General features: G+C 44.6%; 1 protein-coding gene across 1 annotated transcript in view; it reads left to right on the plus strand.

Moving 5' to 3' along the window:
- Nucleotides 1-17,067, plus strand: part of LOC118832099 — a 171,918-nt gene that overhangs the window by 117,362 nt on the left and 37,489 nt on the right. The window contains exons 50-60 of the mRNA XM_036739540.1: nucleotides 814-980; nucleotides 2,267-2,379; nucleotides 3,703-3,784; nucleotides 5,405-5,542; nucleotides 6,631-6,793; nucleotides 8,604-8,725; nucleotides 10,107-10,247; nucleotides 11,025-11,138; nucleotides 12,507-12,635; nucleotides 13,974-14,135; nucleotides 14,542-14,706. Of these exons, the coding sequence (XP_036595435.1) occupies nucleotides 814-980; nucleotides 2,267-2,379; nucleotides 3,703-3,784; nucleotides 5,405-5,542; nucleotides 6,631-6,793; nucleotides 8,604-8,725; nucleotides 10,107-10,247; nucleotides 11,025-11,138; nucleotides 12,507-12,635; nucleotides 13,974-14,135; nucleotides 14,542-14,706 (1,496 nt within the window). The remainder of the gene's footprint in view (nucleotides 1-813; nucleotides 981-2,266; nucleotides 2,380-3,702; nucleotides 3,785-5,404; nucleotides 5,543-6,630; nucleotides 6,794-8,603; nucleotides 8,726-10,106; nucleotides 10,248-11,024; nucleotides 11,139-12,506; nucleotides 12,636-13,973; nucleotides 14,136-14,541; nucleotides 14,707-17,067) is intronic.

Raw genomic sequence — 17,067 nt, forward strand, 5'->3', positions numbered from 1 at the left:
GTAACAGGCCAACTCAAGAGAATGATGGGCTCTCTGTCATGGGAGGTCTTCAGGCAGAGGCTGGGTGAGCAGAGTATGTGACAGTGGGGATTCCTCTTGTATATGAGTTGGACTGGACAGCTGCTGAGATCCCTTCCAACTTTCAAATTCTGTGATTCTGTGACCCTGGGTGAGTCGCTTAGTCCTCTGGGTGTTGGTTTTCTCCTCTGTAAAATAAAGGGTTTGTACAAGATGGCGGCTAAGGTTCCTTTCAACTCTTAATCAATGTTACAATGATCTGAAGGTTCTTTCCAGTCTGAGAAAATTACTGGGTTGAGACCGATTAAAGGATGCTCTCCCTGGAGACAGGCTTTGCAGCTCTCTCTACCCCTTGGTGGAGAGCAGTGTCACCCTCACTGTAGTCTCCATTCCTGTTTCTTCCTTTTCTTGGAAGGGAACAAAGGAGAGCAGGATGGCCATGTGACGGTGACACCTAAGGACATAAGGAGACACCCTTTCATAGTCCGTGACATGAAATGGAATTGGAAAGGACCTCATAAGTTATCTAGTCCAGCCCTCTTATTCTGTAGATGACTAAACTAAAGCATAAAGAGTAAGTGACTCACCCAGGATCACACAGCTAGCATATACCTGTGGCTGGATTTGAACTCAGGTCTTCTTGACCCTTAAGTGACTTGCCTAAGATCATACAGGTATTAAATATCAGGAGTGGGGGTTATGAATCCAGTTCCTGTGACCCTAGGGCCAGTACCCTTTCCACTGTACTTCGCTGCCTTTTGCTATTGCTAAGTGTTTTTGTCCTTCCACATCTAGAAACCCAGACCTGGGGCAGCGTGGACATCCAGGGAGGGGACAGGAAAGTCAGTGTGGATGTGGCAGCTCTGACAGCCTTGGAACTAAATGGGACCTTTGAGCTTGTGGCTCACATACAACACACAGTGCCAATTTTCAGGCAGCTGGGCCTGCCCTTCACAATCCAGGTAATGAGAAGAGGTGATTATTCTGGTCCCTGGGAAGGGCCACAGCTAGAAAGGCTACGGGGTTAGTCACTTCAGCTTCCCAACCATTATCTGCACACTTCAGCCACTTTCTGGATGGACCATGGGTTGAAAAAAGTTTTATTCTAGGCTGGCTCCCTCCTCAACTACCTGAAATGTTTTTTTCAAGTCAGGTTGGTGTGTTTACAAGGAATATGATTAGCCTTACTTGGTTTTCTAGGTAAATCTCTGAAAATCATCTCATTCATTCCAAAATTTTAAAATATGATTTAAAAACTATCATTTTGGATTAGTCTTGCTACTATTCCTTTTTTTTTTCCTTTTTGGCAGGACAATTGGGGTTAAGTGACTTGCCCGAGTTCATACAACTAGTTCATGTGTGAAGTGTCTGAGGCCGAATTTGAACTCAGGATCTCCTGACTTCAGGGCCGACACTCTACTCACTGCGCCACCTAGCTGCCCCAAGTCTTGCTACTATTAGTAAAAACAAAGAAAAGTTGCTTTTGCTTGGAGTCCTTGGTTAATGCCCTCAAAAGCTAATTTGTGCCCTGGTTAAAGTGGTTTCCAGAAGGCTTATCTCCTCTGTATTCATGTTTTTTTCTTAATGTAGTAGATTGGATTACACACACACACACACACACACACACGTACACACACTTCCAAAGTATACACAGATAAGATGAGAGGAAAAAAATTTCTGTTTAGATTATTTCTTACTGAGAATTGGCAATCTGGTCAGTCACCAAGTCTGTACTGGGAGCCCATGGGGTAATGGTAGGGCATTGGGTTCTTGGGAGGTGGGGAAAGAGGAATAAATAGGGGAATAAATAGCACACAAGGTCCTTGTCCTCTGGGAGCTGAGAGTTTAAAAGGAGGACAAAAGAGAAACATACATGTGTGTAACATATATATATATACATACATACATGTATATATTACGCACCATAAATAAATACATATATATTATACACATATACAATCAGCAGTAATCAGTAAGTCTGATTATTGTAGTAGAAAAAAGGGAATGGTGAATCACAGATCACATTAGTGGGTTGGAGAAAGCTTAGATTTAATCAGCTACCTGATAAACACACACTTTCCATCTTATCCTATTGGCTGCCTTTTGTAAATTCAAAGTCAAGTCAAGAAGCATTTATTAAGTGTGTTCTATGTGACAGATGTTGTACCAAATTCTGGAGAGACAAAGACAAAAAATCAGACCTTGCCCTCCAGGATCTTATATTATTCTGTCCTCTCCCTCCTACTAGTTGTTATTGCAGGAAATCCTGGCACCCGGTGAAGTGAAAACATCCTTGGAGATGACCTGTGAGTCCGAAACAAGTCTTCTCATCCATGTGAGGGGAAGGAATCAGCCACTCAGGTGAACAGAAGGTCTTTTTGGATCTGGGTTTCCAGATACCCACACAACCCTTTGGTCATGAATGCATAGCATGTTGAGAAGCAGGGAGGGTAGGGAGAAGAGCCTGGACAAACCACTTATTAGCTAAATGACCATGCACAAATCACATAACCTATCTGTGCCTCGTTTTCTTTATTGTTTGAATGAGGAAGTTGGACTGAGTCATCTCCGTGGTCCCTTTAAGCTCTGAATCAATGATCCTGTGACCTAGGGAATGGGAATACACTTTGCTAAGATGTGCTCAGTACCCAAGGTATCGTACCCTCACATACCCCAGGTTTGATGAGTTTCCATTGAGGAAAAAAAAATGATGTTGACCTGGCCCTTGGAAGGCAATGCAATGAAAAGAGCATTAAATCAGGTACCAGGAGACCCAGTGTTGAGCCTTGCTTCTGCTGCTAACTTGCAGTGAGATTTTTTTTTTCTTTTTGGAGGGGGGAAGGCAAGGTAATCGGGGATAAGTGACTTGCCTAAGGTCACACAACTAGTAAGTGTGTCAAGTGTCTGAGGCTGGATTTGAACTCAGGTCCTCCTGACTCCAGGGCCAGTGCTCTGCTCACTGCACCACCTAGCTGCCTTGCAGTGAGATTTTCAATGAGACATTTCCGTTCTCTGGGAAAGTTTCTCCATCTGTCAAGTGGAAGGGTTGACTTAGAGGGTGTGTGAGGTCCCCTCTAACTCTAGCATTCTATGATTTTGTGACTTTTCCATCTGAATTGACTGTGATATTGGATTCCTCAGAATGGATAGGGGGACAGCCTTGGAGTCAGGTGGACCTGGGTACAAATCCTTCTCTCAGGCACATAATGGCTATAAGACCCAGGCAAGTCACTTAACCTCTAAGTTCCTCTGACAACTCTCTAGTCTACAATTACAGATGAAATCTCAATCTATATGGATAGAGGGATTTCCTGTATTATAGGTTTTCTGCACCAATATAACAATAGGCCTGGACTGCCCTACTAAAATACAAGGGAATCTCTAAGACTGTTTCTTTTGTCCTTATCAAAGACCATCATTGATTTGAATGTTTGACTCCAAAAAATACTTGTGTTTTTGTTTCACAAACTGTATTTTCCGTTCCAAAGACAATGTAGTACAATCAAAAGAGTGTTGGATTCAGGGCCAAAGGCTCTGAGTTCCAATCTCAATTCTGCCACTTACTTCTATGTGATGTGACTTTGATTCCAACCTCACTAGTCTTCTGTTCTCCCCTCTATTCAAGGAAGGGGTTAGAGTGAGTGAATTTAAGAAACATTCAAACTCTACGGTTCTCTTTTCCAGCAAAGAACTACACGTTACCAGCCAACAGCATCTCTCCTTCCTCCTCAACCATTTCCCTAAAAGAGCCAAGCTTTCCACCAAGGTAACTGCTCCCTGAGGTCCCTGTTCCTTTCTTGGCCAGTCCCTGAACTCTGCTGCCTCCTAACTCATTCCACACGCGGCTTTTTTCTCTTCTCATGGCTGCCATCCAAAGTGGAAAGTTGAGAGAGAGAGGCAGATTGTAAGGGAGAGGGAGGCTGACGGAGATTTGGAGGGGGCAGTGTTAGTGACACAGAAGAATTGGTTAACATGTTCACATCTGTTTAAGGGAGCTAAAGAGAACCCCCGGAGGACTGCCCTTCAGAAATGGGGCTCTAGCTTTAAAAACCCCATTGGTATTTACATTTCTTAGCTGGCTTGCCTGGCACCCTCCCTCCCAAGCCCCTCTGGGCATGTGTATCTGATCCCCAGCTCAGTGGAGATTCTCCCAAAGTGCATCCTGTTGGTGAGGCCCAAGCTCCGAGTCTGGGATGGATTAAAGAGCGTTCCAAGCCCATCCAGACACGGCTCCAAGTGCTCTGTTTGCTTTTCCGGCTTCTCATCATCCCAGACTTTGTCTCCCAAGCTCAAAGCTTTTCTTTTTCCAAGTAAATGGTTGGCCTGACATCTCCCAACACAAGTTGTTCAGCGTTTCTTTTATCACCCCTGCATCTTACGTCTGCTGGCAGAGCAAGGGGCCTGTCCCAAATTGGAGATGTCTAACATATGTTGATTTCTTCATCTCACCCCCTTCTCCTTGGGGAGTCTGGGTCCCAGGAGCTCTGAAGAGCGATCAGCCTTGCAAATACAGCTTGTTTCTTTAGAGGCCCTGAGGGTAAAACAAATACAGTAAAAGCAACTATCTCTCCTGCCGTCCCAGGGCTGTGGCTAGCCTTAGGCTGATTCCTCAGCCATCAGGTCACAATGAGTGAGTGATGATGGTCACCTGCGGTAGTAGAAAGGCATATGCCCCAATCTGAACCCCACCTCAGACACTTCCTAACTATGTGACTTAGGGTGAGCCTCAGCTTCCCAGTCTGTAAAATGGGTGTAATAACTGCACCACTTTTGGGACTCAGCAGGATACAGTAGAAAGACCACTGGCTCTCTATCCAGAGAACCTAGTTCAAATCCCGCTTCTGAAATGTGATTTTGGGCGAGTCAATTAACCTACCCCGGGCCTCTGTTTCCTCAACTGTAAAATGAAGGGGCTTGTACTGGATGGCCTCTGATTTCCCTTTGAGCTCCAGATCTACAATCTTATGACCCACCACACGAGGTTTTTGTGTGGCTCAAATGAGATATGTAAAGTGCTTTGTGACCAAGACATACCAAATGAATGTGTGTGTGTATATATATGTATGAGCCATAGTAACTAACATTTATGTAGCACTCTAAAGTTTGCAAAGCATTGTGCATTTAATATCCAATTTAAGACTTACAACAACCCTTTTGAGGTAAGGATTGTTATTATTCACAAATGGGAAAACCAGACCCGAAAGCAGTAAAATGACTCATCCACCGACATGGAGCTAGTAAGTGTCAGAGGCAAGATTTGAACTCTTGTCCTCTTGGTTATGCGTTGAACACCTTATCCATTATGCTAGGGGGTGGCAGATCAGTTATGAAATGTTCCCTCAGATTCCTGATGAAGCAACTTCTTTTTGCCCTCTCACCCACCTAGATAAGTTACTCTGCAAGTGAAGCCGAAAGCATGATTGCCGTTGACCTGGAAAAGCACCATTTCCACATGGCCACAAAGCTGACATTTGCTGCATCCAACCTCACTCAAGTGACTGAGCTGATGCATACAATTCCCCAGGTGAGGAACAGCAACTTGGGGGTCCTATGTGAAAGCCAGAACCCAGTGCTATAAACCAGGTTACAGAAGTAACAGAGTCTATGTTTCCTAAGCAAAGTGTCAAGAAGTCAAGTGGGTGAAATCAGTCTTGGTCTTCCATGCCCCTCTACCACTCCTAATACATCTTCTTGTGGGTGCCATCTTTCATCTGAAGCACACACTACTCCTTGATTACCCAGAGATTTCCACTGGCATTGCCCCATACTCTGACTTTTTCCTAAGTCTTCTACCATTAAAAGAGGGGTTCTTGGAGCAGCTAGGTGGCACAGTGAGGAGAGCACCAGCCCTGGAGGCAGGAGGACCTGAGTTCAAATCCAGCCTCAGATATTTGACGCATGTACTAGCTGTGTGACCTTGGGCAAGTCACTTAATCCCAATTGCCCTGCCAAAAAAAAAACCAAAACAAAACAAAAGAGGGGTTCTTAACCTTTTTTGATTCATAGACTCCTTTGGCAATCTGGTGAAGCTTACAAACCATTTCTCAAAACCATATTTTGTCTTTTTTTGTGGAGGAAATTTGGAGAGTCTAAAGTTTTCTGCCTACTCTACCATCTTCCCGTAATTCTCTGCTAAAATCACATTTTTAAATGCATAAAATAAAATACATAGGATTACAAAGGAAACCAATTGTGTTGAAATGCAGTTATAAAAATATTAAAAAGAAGTTTGCCAGCCCCTAGTTAAGAACCCTTCTGTTAAAACGTACCCCTCTTGAGTCCAAGTTCTTCTAGGTGGCCCGTTGTCAGACTGGTGACAATGAATGGTAGTGTTGGCTGATGTGGCCCTCCTCACATATAACAGACTATCTTATCCTAATTAACTCACTATCCAAACTGACAAGTATTTATTAAAGGCCCACTTGGTACAAGACACTGGACTCTAACCCAAGTGTACTAACTCTAAGTCTAATGCTCTGTCCCAAGAAGCCCAAGATCTAATTAAACTCTCTCATCTTTCTGAAGTCTTCTCTCCTTTCAATCTCTACCTACTCTGAGCCCCCACCTGAATTGCCACCCCAGGGCTGATGCCTTCTTGTTTTTCCTTTGTAGCTCAAAATGATCCCCTGGGAAATGGTGCTTCTGACCACGTATCAGAAAGCCAATGGGACAAGGACAATCCAACAATTGGTACTATGGGACGGCCAGGAGTTCAAGTTCATCGGCAGCTACACAGGGCCTTTTCCCAAGTTCTCTAGGAGCCAGCACATGCAGGGTAAGCTTCTCAATTGCAACAAGTCAGTGAACAAGCAACAACTAGTAGGCATCCATAGACAGATTAGGGCCAGAGGTTAGAGAAGGCATTAGCTGTTTACTCCAGGAGTCCCTGAGCAAATATAGAGATTAAAAAGTTGGCAATAATTTCCTAAAAGGGGCTGGTCCTGGCTCTAGCCATGTGTTCTAATCCCAAGTTCATTCCTAGGAAATACTCACTTCTACATGGCGACCCTTGAAGCTAATTAGATGCAGTCCTAAAGGAAATAGTCTTTCCTGAAAAGAATTATAAGTCACAGCCCCTCTGTTATTGATTTCTGTGTCATGAAGGCTTTTTTCTGCCACCCTGAATTGTGCCATAGGTGATTGGTGTGCAAAAAGAGGAGAGGCCTAGCTAACCTTTCGGGGTGTCCCATGTGCTAATTTCCTTTGCTGCCAGGCCAGGTTTCCAGATTCCAAACCACCAATTCATTGGTCAGTCAGGAAGCATTTCTGTGAGTGCCCCTCTGTGGCAGGCAATTGCACACCCATCATTCAGAGTCAGTTTCTACCCCCTGAGCAAGCTAAGGACCAGTGAGTAGGGGCAGGTATCTGAGACAAGGATATCCTTTGAAAATGATCATAGGATCGTCAATTTAGAGCTGGAAAGGGTCTTAGAGAGCATCCAGTCCATCCCTCTTATTTTCAGATGAGGAAACTGAGGCCCAGAGAGACTAGGTGACTTGTTCAAAGTTACAGAAATTGTGACTGAGAGAGGTTTGGAATCCAAGTCCTTTTGCTTCAAATCTAATACTCTTTCCACTGTACCCCCAAGAGACTTCCAGGTTCCTCCTTAATCTGAGTGGTTCCAGGACGGAAGGAAGGAAGGAGGGAGGGAGAAAGGGAGGAAAGAGAGAGGAAGGAAAAGAAGGAAGGAGAAAGAACGTAGTTAGGAAGGAAGGAGGGAGGAAGGGAGGGAAGGAATAAAGGAGGGAAGGAAGGAAGGAAAGAGAGAGGGAAGGAAGGCAGAAAGGAGGGAAAGAAGAAAGGAAGGAGAGAGAGAAGGAAGGAAGGAAAGAAGGAGGGAAGGAAGGAGCAAAGGAGGGAAGGAAGAAAGGAAAGAAGGAAGGAGGAAGGAAAGGAAAGAAGGAGGGAAGGAAGGAGGTAGGGAAGAAGGGAAGGGAGGAAAGAGAGAGGGAGGAAAAGAAGGAGGGAGGAAGAGGAAGAAGAAAGAAAAGAAGGTAGTTAGGAAGGAAAGAGGGAGGAAGGGAGGGGAGAAATGAAGGAGGGAGGGAAAGAAGGAAGGAAAGAGAGAGGGAAGGAAGGCAGAAAGGAGGGAAAGAAGAAAGGAAAGAGAGAGAAGGAAGGAAGGAAAGAAGGAGGGAAGGAAGGAAAGAAGGAGGGAAGGAAGGAGCAAAGGAGGGAAGGAAGAAAGGAAAGAAGGAAGGAGGAAGGAAAGAAGAAAGGAAGGAAGGAAAGAAGGAAAGAAGGGGGGAAAGCATTTATTAAGTGCCTACTATGTGCCAGTCACTATACTAAGCACCTTAAAAATACTATCTCATTTGATTCTCACAATAACCCTGGGAAGTAGGTGCTGTTGTTGTCCTAACTTTGTGTCTGAGAAAACTGAAGCCGAAGCTGATTCAGAGAGTCAGTGACTTGTCCAGGGTCCCTTATCTAGTCAGTGTCTGAGGCTGGATTTGAACTAAAGTCTTTCTGACTCCAGGCCCAGTGTTGTATATATCTCACCATGATTGTGTGATGGAAAAATGTGGCTACTGGTAACCAACCCTAATAACCTTCTCCCCCCACTTCTCTCGCCTCTCTTACAGTGGAACTCGTCCATCCTCTCTCCATTGCCTTTCCTCAGCATTCCAAGATCACGGCGTCTCTGTTACACTCAGTTCACAGTCATCAAGATAATCTAGTCATTGAATGGAACCACAAGGAGCAGGTACAAACAGCCCGAGTTTAGGAGGGAGAGGAAGAGAACCACTAGGAAAAATTGTCTCACGTCAGAGAACTGAAAAGGACCTTGGAGACCACTTAATTCAACCCCTTCATTTGATTGACAAAGAACCTGGGGCTCAGCAGCTTCCCAGGCTTTCTTCAGGTCTCTGCTAAAGGGCCATCTTCTGCAAGAAGGTTTTTCAGAGGGCAGCTAGGTGGTGCAGGAAACTGAGGCAAACAGGTTAAGTGACTTGCCCAAAATCACACAGTTAGTGAGTGGCTGAGACTGGATTTGAATTCAGTTCTTCCTTGCCTCTAGTCATAGCCCTTGATCTACTGCTGCCACAGTAGGTGCTTAATAAAAGTTTATTGGTTGACTGAATACGGCTTGTCCAAGTTCACACCAGTAGTCCGTGATAGAGCGGAGATGAGAACCTGAGTCTCCTGACTCCTAGGTCTGCCACATCTCATGTATATTTAAAGATAAGAGGGGAAGTGTGACTAGCCAGCTGTATTATGTACACTAGGTGTGGGTGAGGTACAGATCTAGCCTTGAAAAGCTTCCCTCCCATTACCCCTGAGCATAACACAATATGGTCCTGAACCCAGTTCCTGGGTCCTTCTCACCGAAGTTCCTTGGACTGATCCCTGTTCTTTCTCTAGAATCTTCTATCTCTAATGGGTGGGTTCAACAGAATTTCTGTCTATATCTCTCTGGTAGAAGGCACAAGATAAAGAGGAAAAAGTAAAATGTGAGACAGGTCAGGGGGACTGCTTGCTATTATATGCCCTCCCTTCTAGAAAGTGGAGTTCCAGTCAGATCAAGTGAAGAAATATCTATTCATCATTGGCCGTGGGCCTAGCACTGTGCTGAGGCTTTGAAGGCCTTGGGGAGATTCAAATTGACAAATACTGGTTCAGGAGACCAAACCTTCAGTTTGGAATAGTTTTCCAAGGTCTTCAGGGGACACTTAATTTTCTTTGCCTCGGGGCCAAGTTTCACAAATATCAAACCCACAAACAAATCAATCAATCAAGAAGCATTTATGAAGCATCCCTATGATACCCATCATTCAGAGTCAGTTTCCTAACCCTTAGTGAGCTAGGGGCCCATGACAGGGGTCAGGGCAGGAATATTTGATTTGTTACCTCATTTCTACCATCTCCCTGAATCTCCCCTGAATGGGGGTCTCAGTCTTTGAGAACAATCATAGGACCATTGATTTAGAGCTGGAAGGGGTCTTGGAGATCATCTTGTCCAATCCCTTTATTTTCCAGATGAGGAAACTGAGGCCTTAATCAGGGGTAAGGGTTGGGGGGAGTGGAAGTCCATCAAAACTTTGGTGCTCATGACATTTCTCTCATTGGTCTCTGACTCTGGCCAGGTGGTGCTGTTCTCCTCTCTAAAGCTGGGGAAGGATCAAATGGATGGCCAGGTGGCATTTGCTCATCCCTTCAACCTATCCTGGAGCCACATGGAAGCCAAGGGCCTGGCAGAGAAGAGAGGGAGCAGGTACAGCCAACAGGTGAGATTGCAAACATTCCCAAGCTGGTGCAAAGGTGGATAGGGAGGTGGTAAAGGGGACAGAAATGGATTGCAATTGGCTTTTTCTACCTGGAATCCCTAAGAGGGAATAGTTATACTTCAAAGGAGAAAAATGGGCATATGCTGCTGTTCAATTCCTTAAAACTACAAAAGTTTTATATCACACCACTTATGATGTTGGGAGAGGGGAGGGAGAAAAATTTGGAACTCAAAATCTTATAGAAAATTAATGTTAAAAATTGTCTTTACATGTAATTGGAAAAAACAAAATACTATTAAAAAACTACAAAGGTTTCTTAGAGGTGGAAAGAGTCTCTGAAATCAGAGGACCTGGGTTCAAATCCCACCCTTCTGTTTACTACCTATATGTCCTAGAACAGGGCACTGAACCTCTCTGGGCCTCAGTTTCCTCATTTGTAAAATAAAAGGGTTGAGCTAGGTTTCCTCTGAGTCCCCTTCTAGCTTGAGATACTATGATCCTAAGAACCCTCTGCTTCCAAGTAGGTGAATGTCAAAACTGCTCAAGACACATGGCATCTATCCTTAGAAGAAGCATGTCTATAGAGACAGATGATAAGGTCTTTTGTGCTTTGGTCTCTTTTGGTCTCTTCATCTGGTAAGCAGATATCAGCCATGGGACAAGTCTACAGCTTGGAGACCTAGCGTAGGTACAGGACCATGGTACAGAGCAGAGAGGGGGCCTGCCAATCCAGTCCTATTATCCTGAAGCTCATCTGGTTCTCGCCTCTGGCTGTAGGTACAACTTGCCTGGAATAGGGGGAAACCCATCAACTTCCAGTTCACCTGGGCAGACAAGTCGGAGGCTACCATCACCAGCTGGGAAAGCTGCCTGACCGCAGCCTCAGGACAGGTACATGCGATGGGGATGGAGGCTTTCCCCTCAGAGGGGGTCTGAGGATTGAGATGGCAATACCACGGGTTACCACCGGCCATCAACTCCAAGGGCTCTACAATCAATTCGTCAATAAATAAATGATACCACCTGAAGGGATGTGCTAAGGACACAAAGAAGAAAAGGAAACAGTTCTTGCCCTCAGGGAGCTTCCATTCTATTGCAACAGGGAACATTGCAGAATATATACAATCCTTTAGGAATGAGTCCCCACCAGTTCAGAGAGAGGAAGAGTTTTGAGGAGTCATAAACCTATATGTTCCTATGGTGGCTTGTTCTAAAACCTTCATTTTTATCATGGCACCCGTGCCCCAGGAAAACGTAAGTTCTTTGAGGACATGGACTTTGTCATTAAAAAAATCTTTGTATCCATAGCATCTAGCACAGAACCTTATATGTAGCAAGTGCTCGGTAAATGATTTGAACTGGATGACCACGGACTAGGACGTAGTACCTCGTACAGGCCTTGGCCACAGTGCTGAACAAATGCAGTTATTCCCCAATTTCTCTGGTGCAAAGGCAAGGCCATCCTGTTAGCAAGACTAGGCAAAGAGGAAGTGAATTTTGCATCAAGTTCAAACTCCAGAGATGTTTCTTTTATATTAATTATTATTTTATAATAATAATAATTATTATTATTAAATATAATTATATTTTTTATTATTATATTTATATTCTATGTTTTATATTAACCAACGAGCATTCTCTCCACCTTAGTAGCTTTCTGGATCAGGATTCAGGTTTTGGGACCAGACTTGGCTCTTAGGACAAGAAGAGATATCAAAGTAAAGTCAACAGGCATTTACGAAGCACCTACTACGTGTCATGCTCTGGAGATACCAACAAAGGCAAAACCAAACCAAACCCAAATCCTGTAGTTGCTCTCAAAGAGCTCACAGTCTAGAGAGGAGGACCTGAATTGAAATCTGGATTCAAATCAGACATTTACTAGCTGTTTGACTTTGGGCAAGTCATTTAATTTCTGTTGGCCTCAGTTTCCTCATCTGTAAATTGGGGATCATAATGGCACCTCCCTACCTCCCCCAGAAGATAAAATTGTAAAATGCCTGGTGCACAGTAAGGACTATATAAATATTGGCTATTGGCTATTACTACTGTAGTTATGTGCAAACATCAAAGTGTAAACATGATACAGACAGGATAAATTGAAGACAGCCAGCGGGTCTATCCCTTCCTCTCTGAGTACGGCTGTATTTTATTAAACTCTGAAAAGAACACTAAAGTATGATCACTTAATTTTCATACCAAAGAGAAAAATATCCCTTTTCCCAGAATCATTAATACCAATGCTTTTCCCTTGATTAGCTCCAGAAATTCCTGACCCTGGGCAATCTCAAGGCCTGCGGATCTGTAACTCAGACTGCAGCGGTGTTCAGCGAGCATCTTGATCTGTCCTGGGACAGCCAGAAAGTCAAACAGAGTCTGAAATATGAGGTAACATGAGAAAAGCCAAAGCGATGCTGTGACAGCCAGGAAGAGGGGGCTGTTTTCTATCATCTTGGAATTACTTATTCTCATGATCCTGGAAGGAAGAACATTTAACTCCATCTCATTTCTTTCATAGAAAATGGCACCTGAGATATCCCAGGCACGAGAATAGATTTGATTCTTAGTTTCGGTGTTCACTTTTGTTTATTCTTATTTCGACTACAGCACCTCCATGGTGCTGGATTTCCTGGGGATAGAGTAGAAGAAGAGGCTTCTTCAGTCCTTTCATAGATAAACTGGTTTGCTCCACACAGAGGAAGGCCATGGTTGCTGACCCTAGGCATCTTTGGCCTTTTAAAAGGTCCACGACATGGTGGCTAGTGTCAGAGGAAAAAGGGCCACACTACAAGTCTTTTCTTCTGGGATATCCCAAGTAGAGAGATACTATGGATGGCTAGAATGTTAGTAGTGTTGGGGGGTAGGGAGCTGAAGACAGGACACAGGGATTAGTTGGGCATTTTGTTGGGGCACATAAATGGAAGGGGAGACGGCCCAAAGTCTGGCTCCTACTGGTATCTGCCAGCTTGGCAGCTTGAGAAAACCTTGTGTCCAGAGTTCTCCACAGACAGCACCCAGTCCTTTTGATAGCCGGTTCAGAACTCTGATCTTCCAGAAGCTGGGTTGGAGCTAGTGCTAGACAGAACTGCGAAACAAGGAAAGTTTGTCTTTAGCATCATCTTCTCCCCTCCCTTTCCTTCTTCTTACCTCCTCCAGCTTACCTCCAATCTTCTTACCTCCTAGAGGAAAAGGATGCTTCTGCTTTGTTTCCCTCCCCCTTCCTCCCCTCAGGACCTTCCCCCCCACCACCATAAAAACTAGCTCTGAATCTGATCAACTCCTTTACCCTAAGGAAATAACAGTTGTGTTCCCATTCAGTCGTATTTCCCTATTAGTGGGGATCAATCCTTTAAGTCAAAGGAAAGAAATCTAACAGTGGAATTTCTGACATCAGCAACAGACTGGGTTGTATTGTGAGGGGAGACATTTTTGGAGGGCTCTCCTTACTCTCCCTGTAAAATCAACAGTACCTGGGCATGTCTACATACACGGGCATACATAGATGGTAGTATGGATAAGCAGGCATGCCCTGTGTGGCAGGGAACACACGCCCATTGCTCGTTCCCCTTTTCCTCAGGACAATAGTGGGGCATTCTAGGGTCTGCCAACACACTTGGCCTAATGGTATAAGTTGGACCAAGAAGTCAAATCCCAATGTAGCGGGCATTTTCTTTCTTACTACAGAGGCTGCCCACCAGCCTCCCTGGGTTATTCTGTTCCCCGCAGAGACACCAGCCACTCCAGTCAGATAGACTCCATGCAGAGGTGACTCTAGAGAATATCTTCTTGACCTCCTGCCCCAAGCAAAACTTCCTGGGAGAAATAGAGACCAACTATCTCAACCATCTCAGCCATTCTCTCACACTGGGACTCTGTAATCTTTCCAGTGTAAGTCACACCTACTCCATAAGAGAAGGGGGTTGGGGGGGGTGGAGGTGGGGGTGAATACTATTGGGTACTGATTTGGCATTTGACAAGGCTAGTTTTCCCACAACCAGAACAAAGGTCATGAGCTATTCCCCACCAAGCACTAGCTCAAATTATACTTAAAAGATATTCTCTCACTCATTCTATTATTTTCATTTTAGCTGATCTAACTCAGTATTCAACGTGGCCCCCTACAGACAACCTTACAAAATAAGGCTCTCTGAAACGCCTTTTGACATCTTGAGCACAGAACCGATGGTTTTCTTGAATTGGTCTTGGGTTTTGTTTTGGGGAGGCAGTCAGCCTGGTGGGGATGGATTCAGTGTCCAGATTTCAGTTTAGAGATTGCTCCCATGTCTATCTCCAGGCTGTTGTGATCTCTGGAGAACACCTGCTGAACCAAGGCAGCTTTGTGCTACAATCCAGGAACGTGCTCCGCCTTGCCCCAGACACTGGACATGGTTTGGTGCTGGTCTTGACCCTCAGGAACCACAGTACTCCAAAGACCCAAGATTTCTCTGGAGAGCTAGAGGTGAGTAGAACTTGAGTACCTTAGGCTTGTGCATGGGAGAACCCAATCTAGCCATTCTCTTTGGAGAGGTGCATCTCATAGACCTGGTTCCCCTAAACCCTGAAAGAACAGACAGACCTCTTCCTTTGAAGATCCATTAGGCTTTGATTTCAGGATGACATTGTTCTAGTCCACATTAAGTCAGTAACTCCCTTTGTGACCCCTGGGAGTCAGTTCTGGGTCACACTACCTGTCACATATGAGCTAACATACCAGGAAGAGTTTTAAAAGTATCATATACAAATGTGAGGTATTATTACCTAGACAGAAGGAACTGGTCTTTAACCCAGGGTGAATAATGCCAGAATAACCCTGCTTGTCTCATCAAGGGCATTTTAACTCATTTACAAGTGAATCACATTTTTTCGAATGGCATTTCCCTGGAAGTGAACTCAGTTACAGGGATTTGCTTCAATCAGAGCTTTATTGTCTGAAGATGAGGCTGCTGCAAGCTTGGGAGTGGGAGTGATGGGGTGGGGGTGGGGTAGTTCCTCTTTCCAAGAAGATCCCCCATGCCTTTGTGAGGAGGGATTAAAAGGAGTGATTGATTGCAATTCTTGGTGGGGGGGAGGGGGAGGGACAAGGAGGGTCTTGTTAATTGGGACATTTTGATGCAGGCCAAGTGAGGTATGTGCTGGGGGAGGTGGGAGCAGGTTCTGTGTTGAGAGTTCCAGAGCATGGGGGAAAATATAGAGGTTACAGAGAGGGGACATTTTAGACTAAGTAGGGCATCTGCCTAGGATTTCTCCTCTGTGTGGTCAATGTAGATCTCAGGATATGCTAGTCACTAGCTTTTATTTATTATATTATGGTTATATTTATAATCCTTTCATTAAGGGGATTTGTTCTGTGAAGTTTGAATTCAGTCAAAGGTCTGCACTTGAGGACCTAGAGGGCCACAGTTGGCCTCGAGGCCACAGGTTCCCCACCCACCTCTATGAGAGTGCCTTTCTTCCATAGCTTCTCTGTAGCCATTCATAGTTTGTATATTATCTTCTTCCTTAGACTACAAGCTCCTTGGGAGCAGGGACTGCCTCTTGCATTGCTTTGTATGCCCAGTACTTAACACAGTGCCTGGCACATAGCAGCTACCTTATAAATGCCTATTGACTGATTTATGTCATGTATGATTCTATTATCTTAAGGATCAAATTCAAACTCTTTGGCATTTAAAAGTGTTCACAACCAGCTTCCAGCCTACCTTTCCAGTCTTTTCCTACTGTTTTACTCCCTTTTATGAACCCTTTGGTCCAGCCAAATTGGCCTTTTCACTCTTCTTCTCCCATAACGTTCCATCTCCTACCTTTGAACTTTGCCCTTTTTGTCTCCCGTGCCTGGATCTTACTCCCTCCCCACTTTTGCCTTAGAGACAGTCTCTAGTTGTTTTTTTTTTTCAAATAGTTCAAATGGGGGCAGCTAGGTGGTACAGTGGATGGAGCACTAGCTCTGGGGTCAGGAGGATCTGAGTTCAAATCCAGCCTCAGATACTTACTAGCTGTGTGACCCTGGGCAAGTCACTTAACCCCAACTGCCTCAAAAAAAAAATCCCAACCAACTCAAGTAGTTCAAATACCACTTCCTACATGTTCGGTTGTGTCTGACTCTTCATGATCCCTTTTGGGGTTTTCTAGGTAAAGGTACTGGAGTGATTTGTAATTTCCTTCTCCAAGTCATTTTACAGATGGGAAAACTGAGGCAAACAGGATTAAGTGACTTGCCCAGGGCCACACCGCTAGTAAGTGTCCGAGGCTGGATTTGAACTCAGGAAGATGAATCTTCCTGACTGCAGGCCTAGTACTCTATCTACTGCACCTCCTAGCCTTTCCTAATCGCCCTCAAGTAGTGAAGTTGCTTTCTTTATATTTTGTATTGACTCAAATGTATGTGCTTCGATTCCCCCACTAAGAGAGAGAGTTCCTTGAAGGCAGGGACTGTTTGTATCCCCAGTCCTAGCACAGTGCTTGATATATAAAAATCATTTATTAATGTCTATTGATTAATTGATATACACAGGTGTAGGGCATGTGACTTGGTGGCTGCAGTGTGTACGAATACCAAGTAATGGTTTGTAAAAGTCTGTACAGCTTATTTGAGTTAATCTGGGTTTATAGGCCCAGCTGAACTTGCCTCTGGGTTTCCATTCCTAAAAAGGAGAGTCCCCGGTGGGTGTTAGGCTGGTGTGGTGAGCACCAGGCAGCCTAACAGTAAGTCCAGCAATAACATGGTGGCAGCTTCCCTTGTACTGTCTGTCACCTTGGATGGGTTGTTGGACGAGTAGATGATCTTTGCTAAAATTATGGCTCAGCAAGAAATTCTGATACT

Source organism: Trichosurus vulpecula, chromosome 9 (genome assembly GCF_011100635.1).
Source record: "Trichosurus vulpecula isolate mTriVul1 chromosome 9, mTriVul1.pri, whole genome shotgun sequence".
Classification (NCBI taxonomy): domain Eukaryota; kingdom Metazoa; phylum Chordata; class Mammalia; order Diprotodontia; family Phalangeridae; genus Trichosurus; species Trichosurus vulpecula.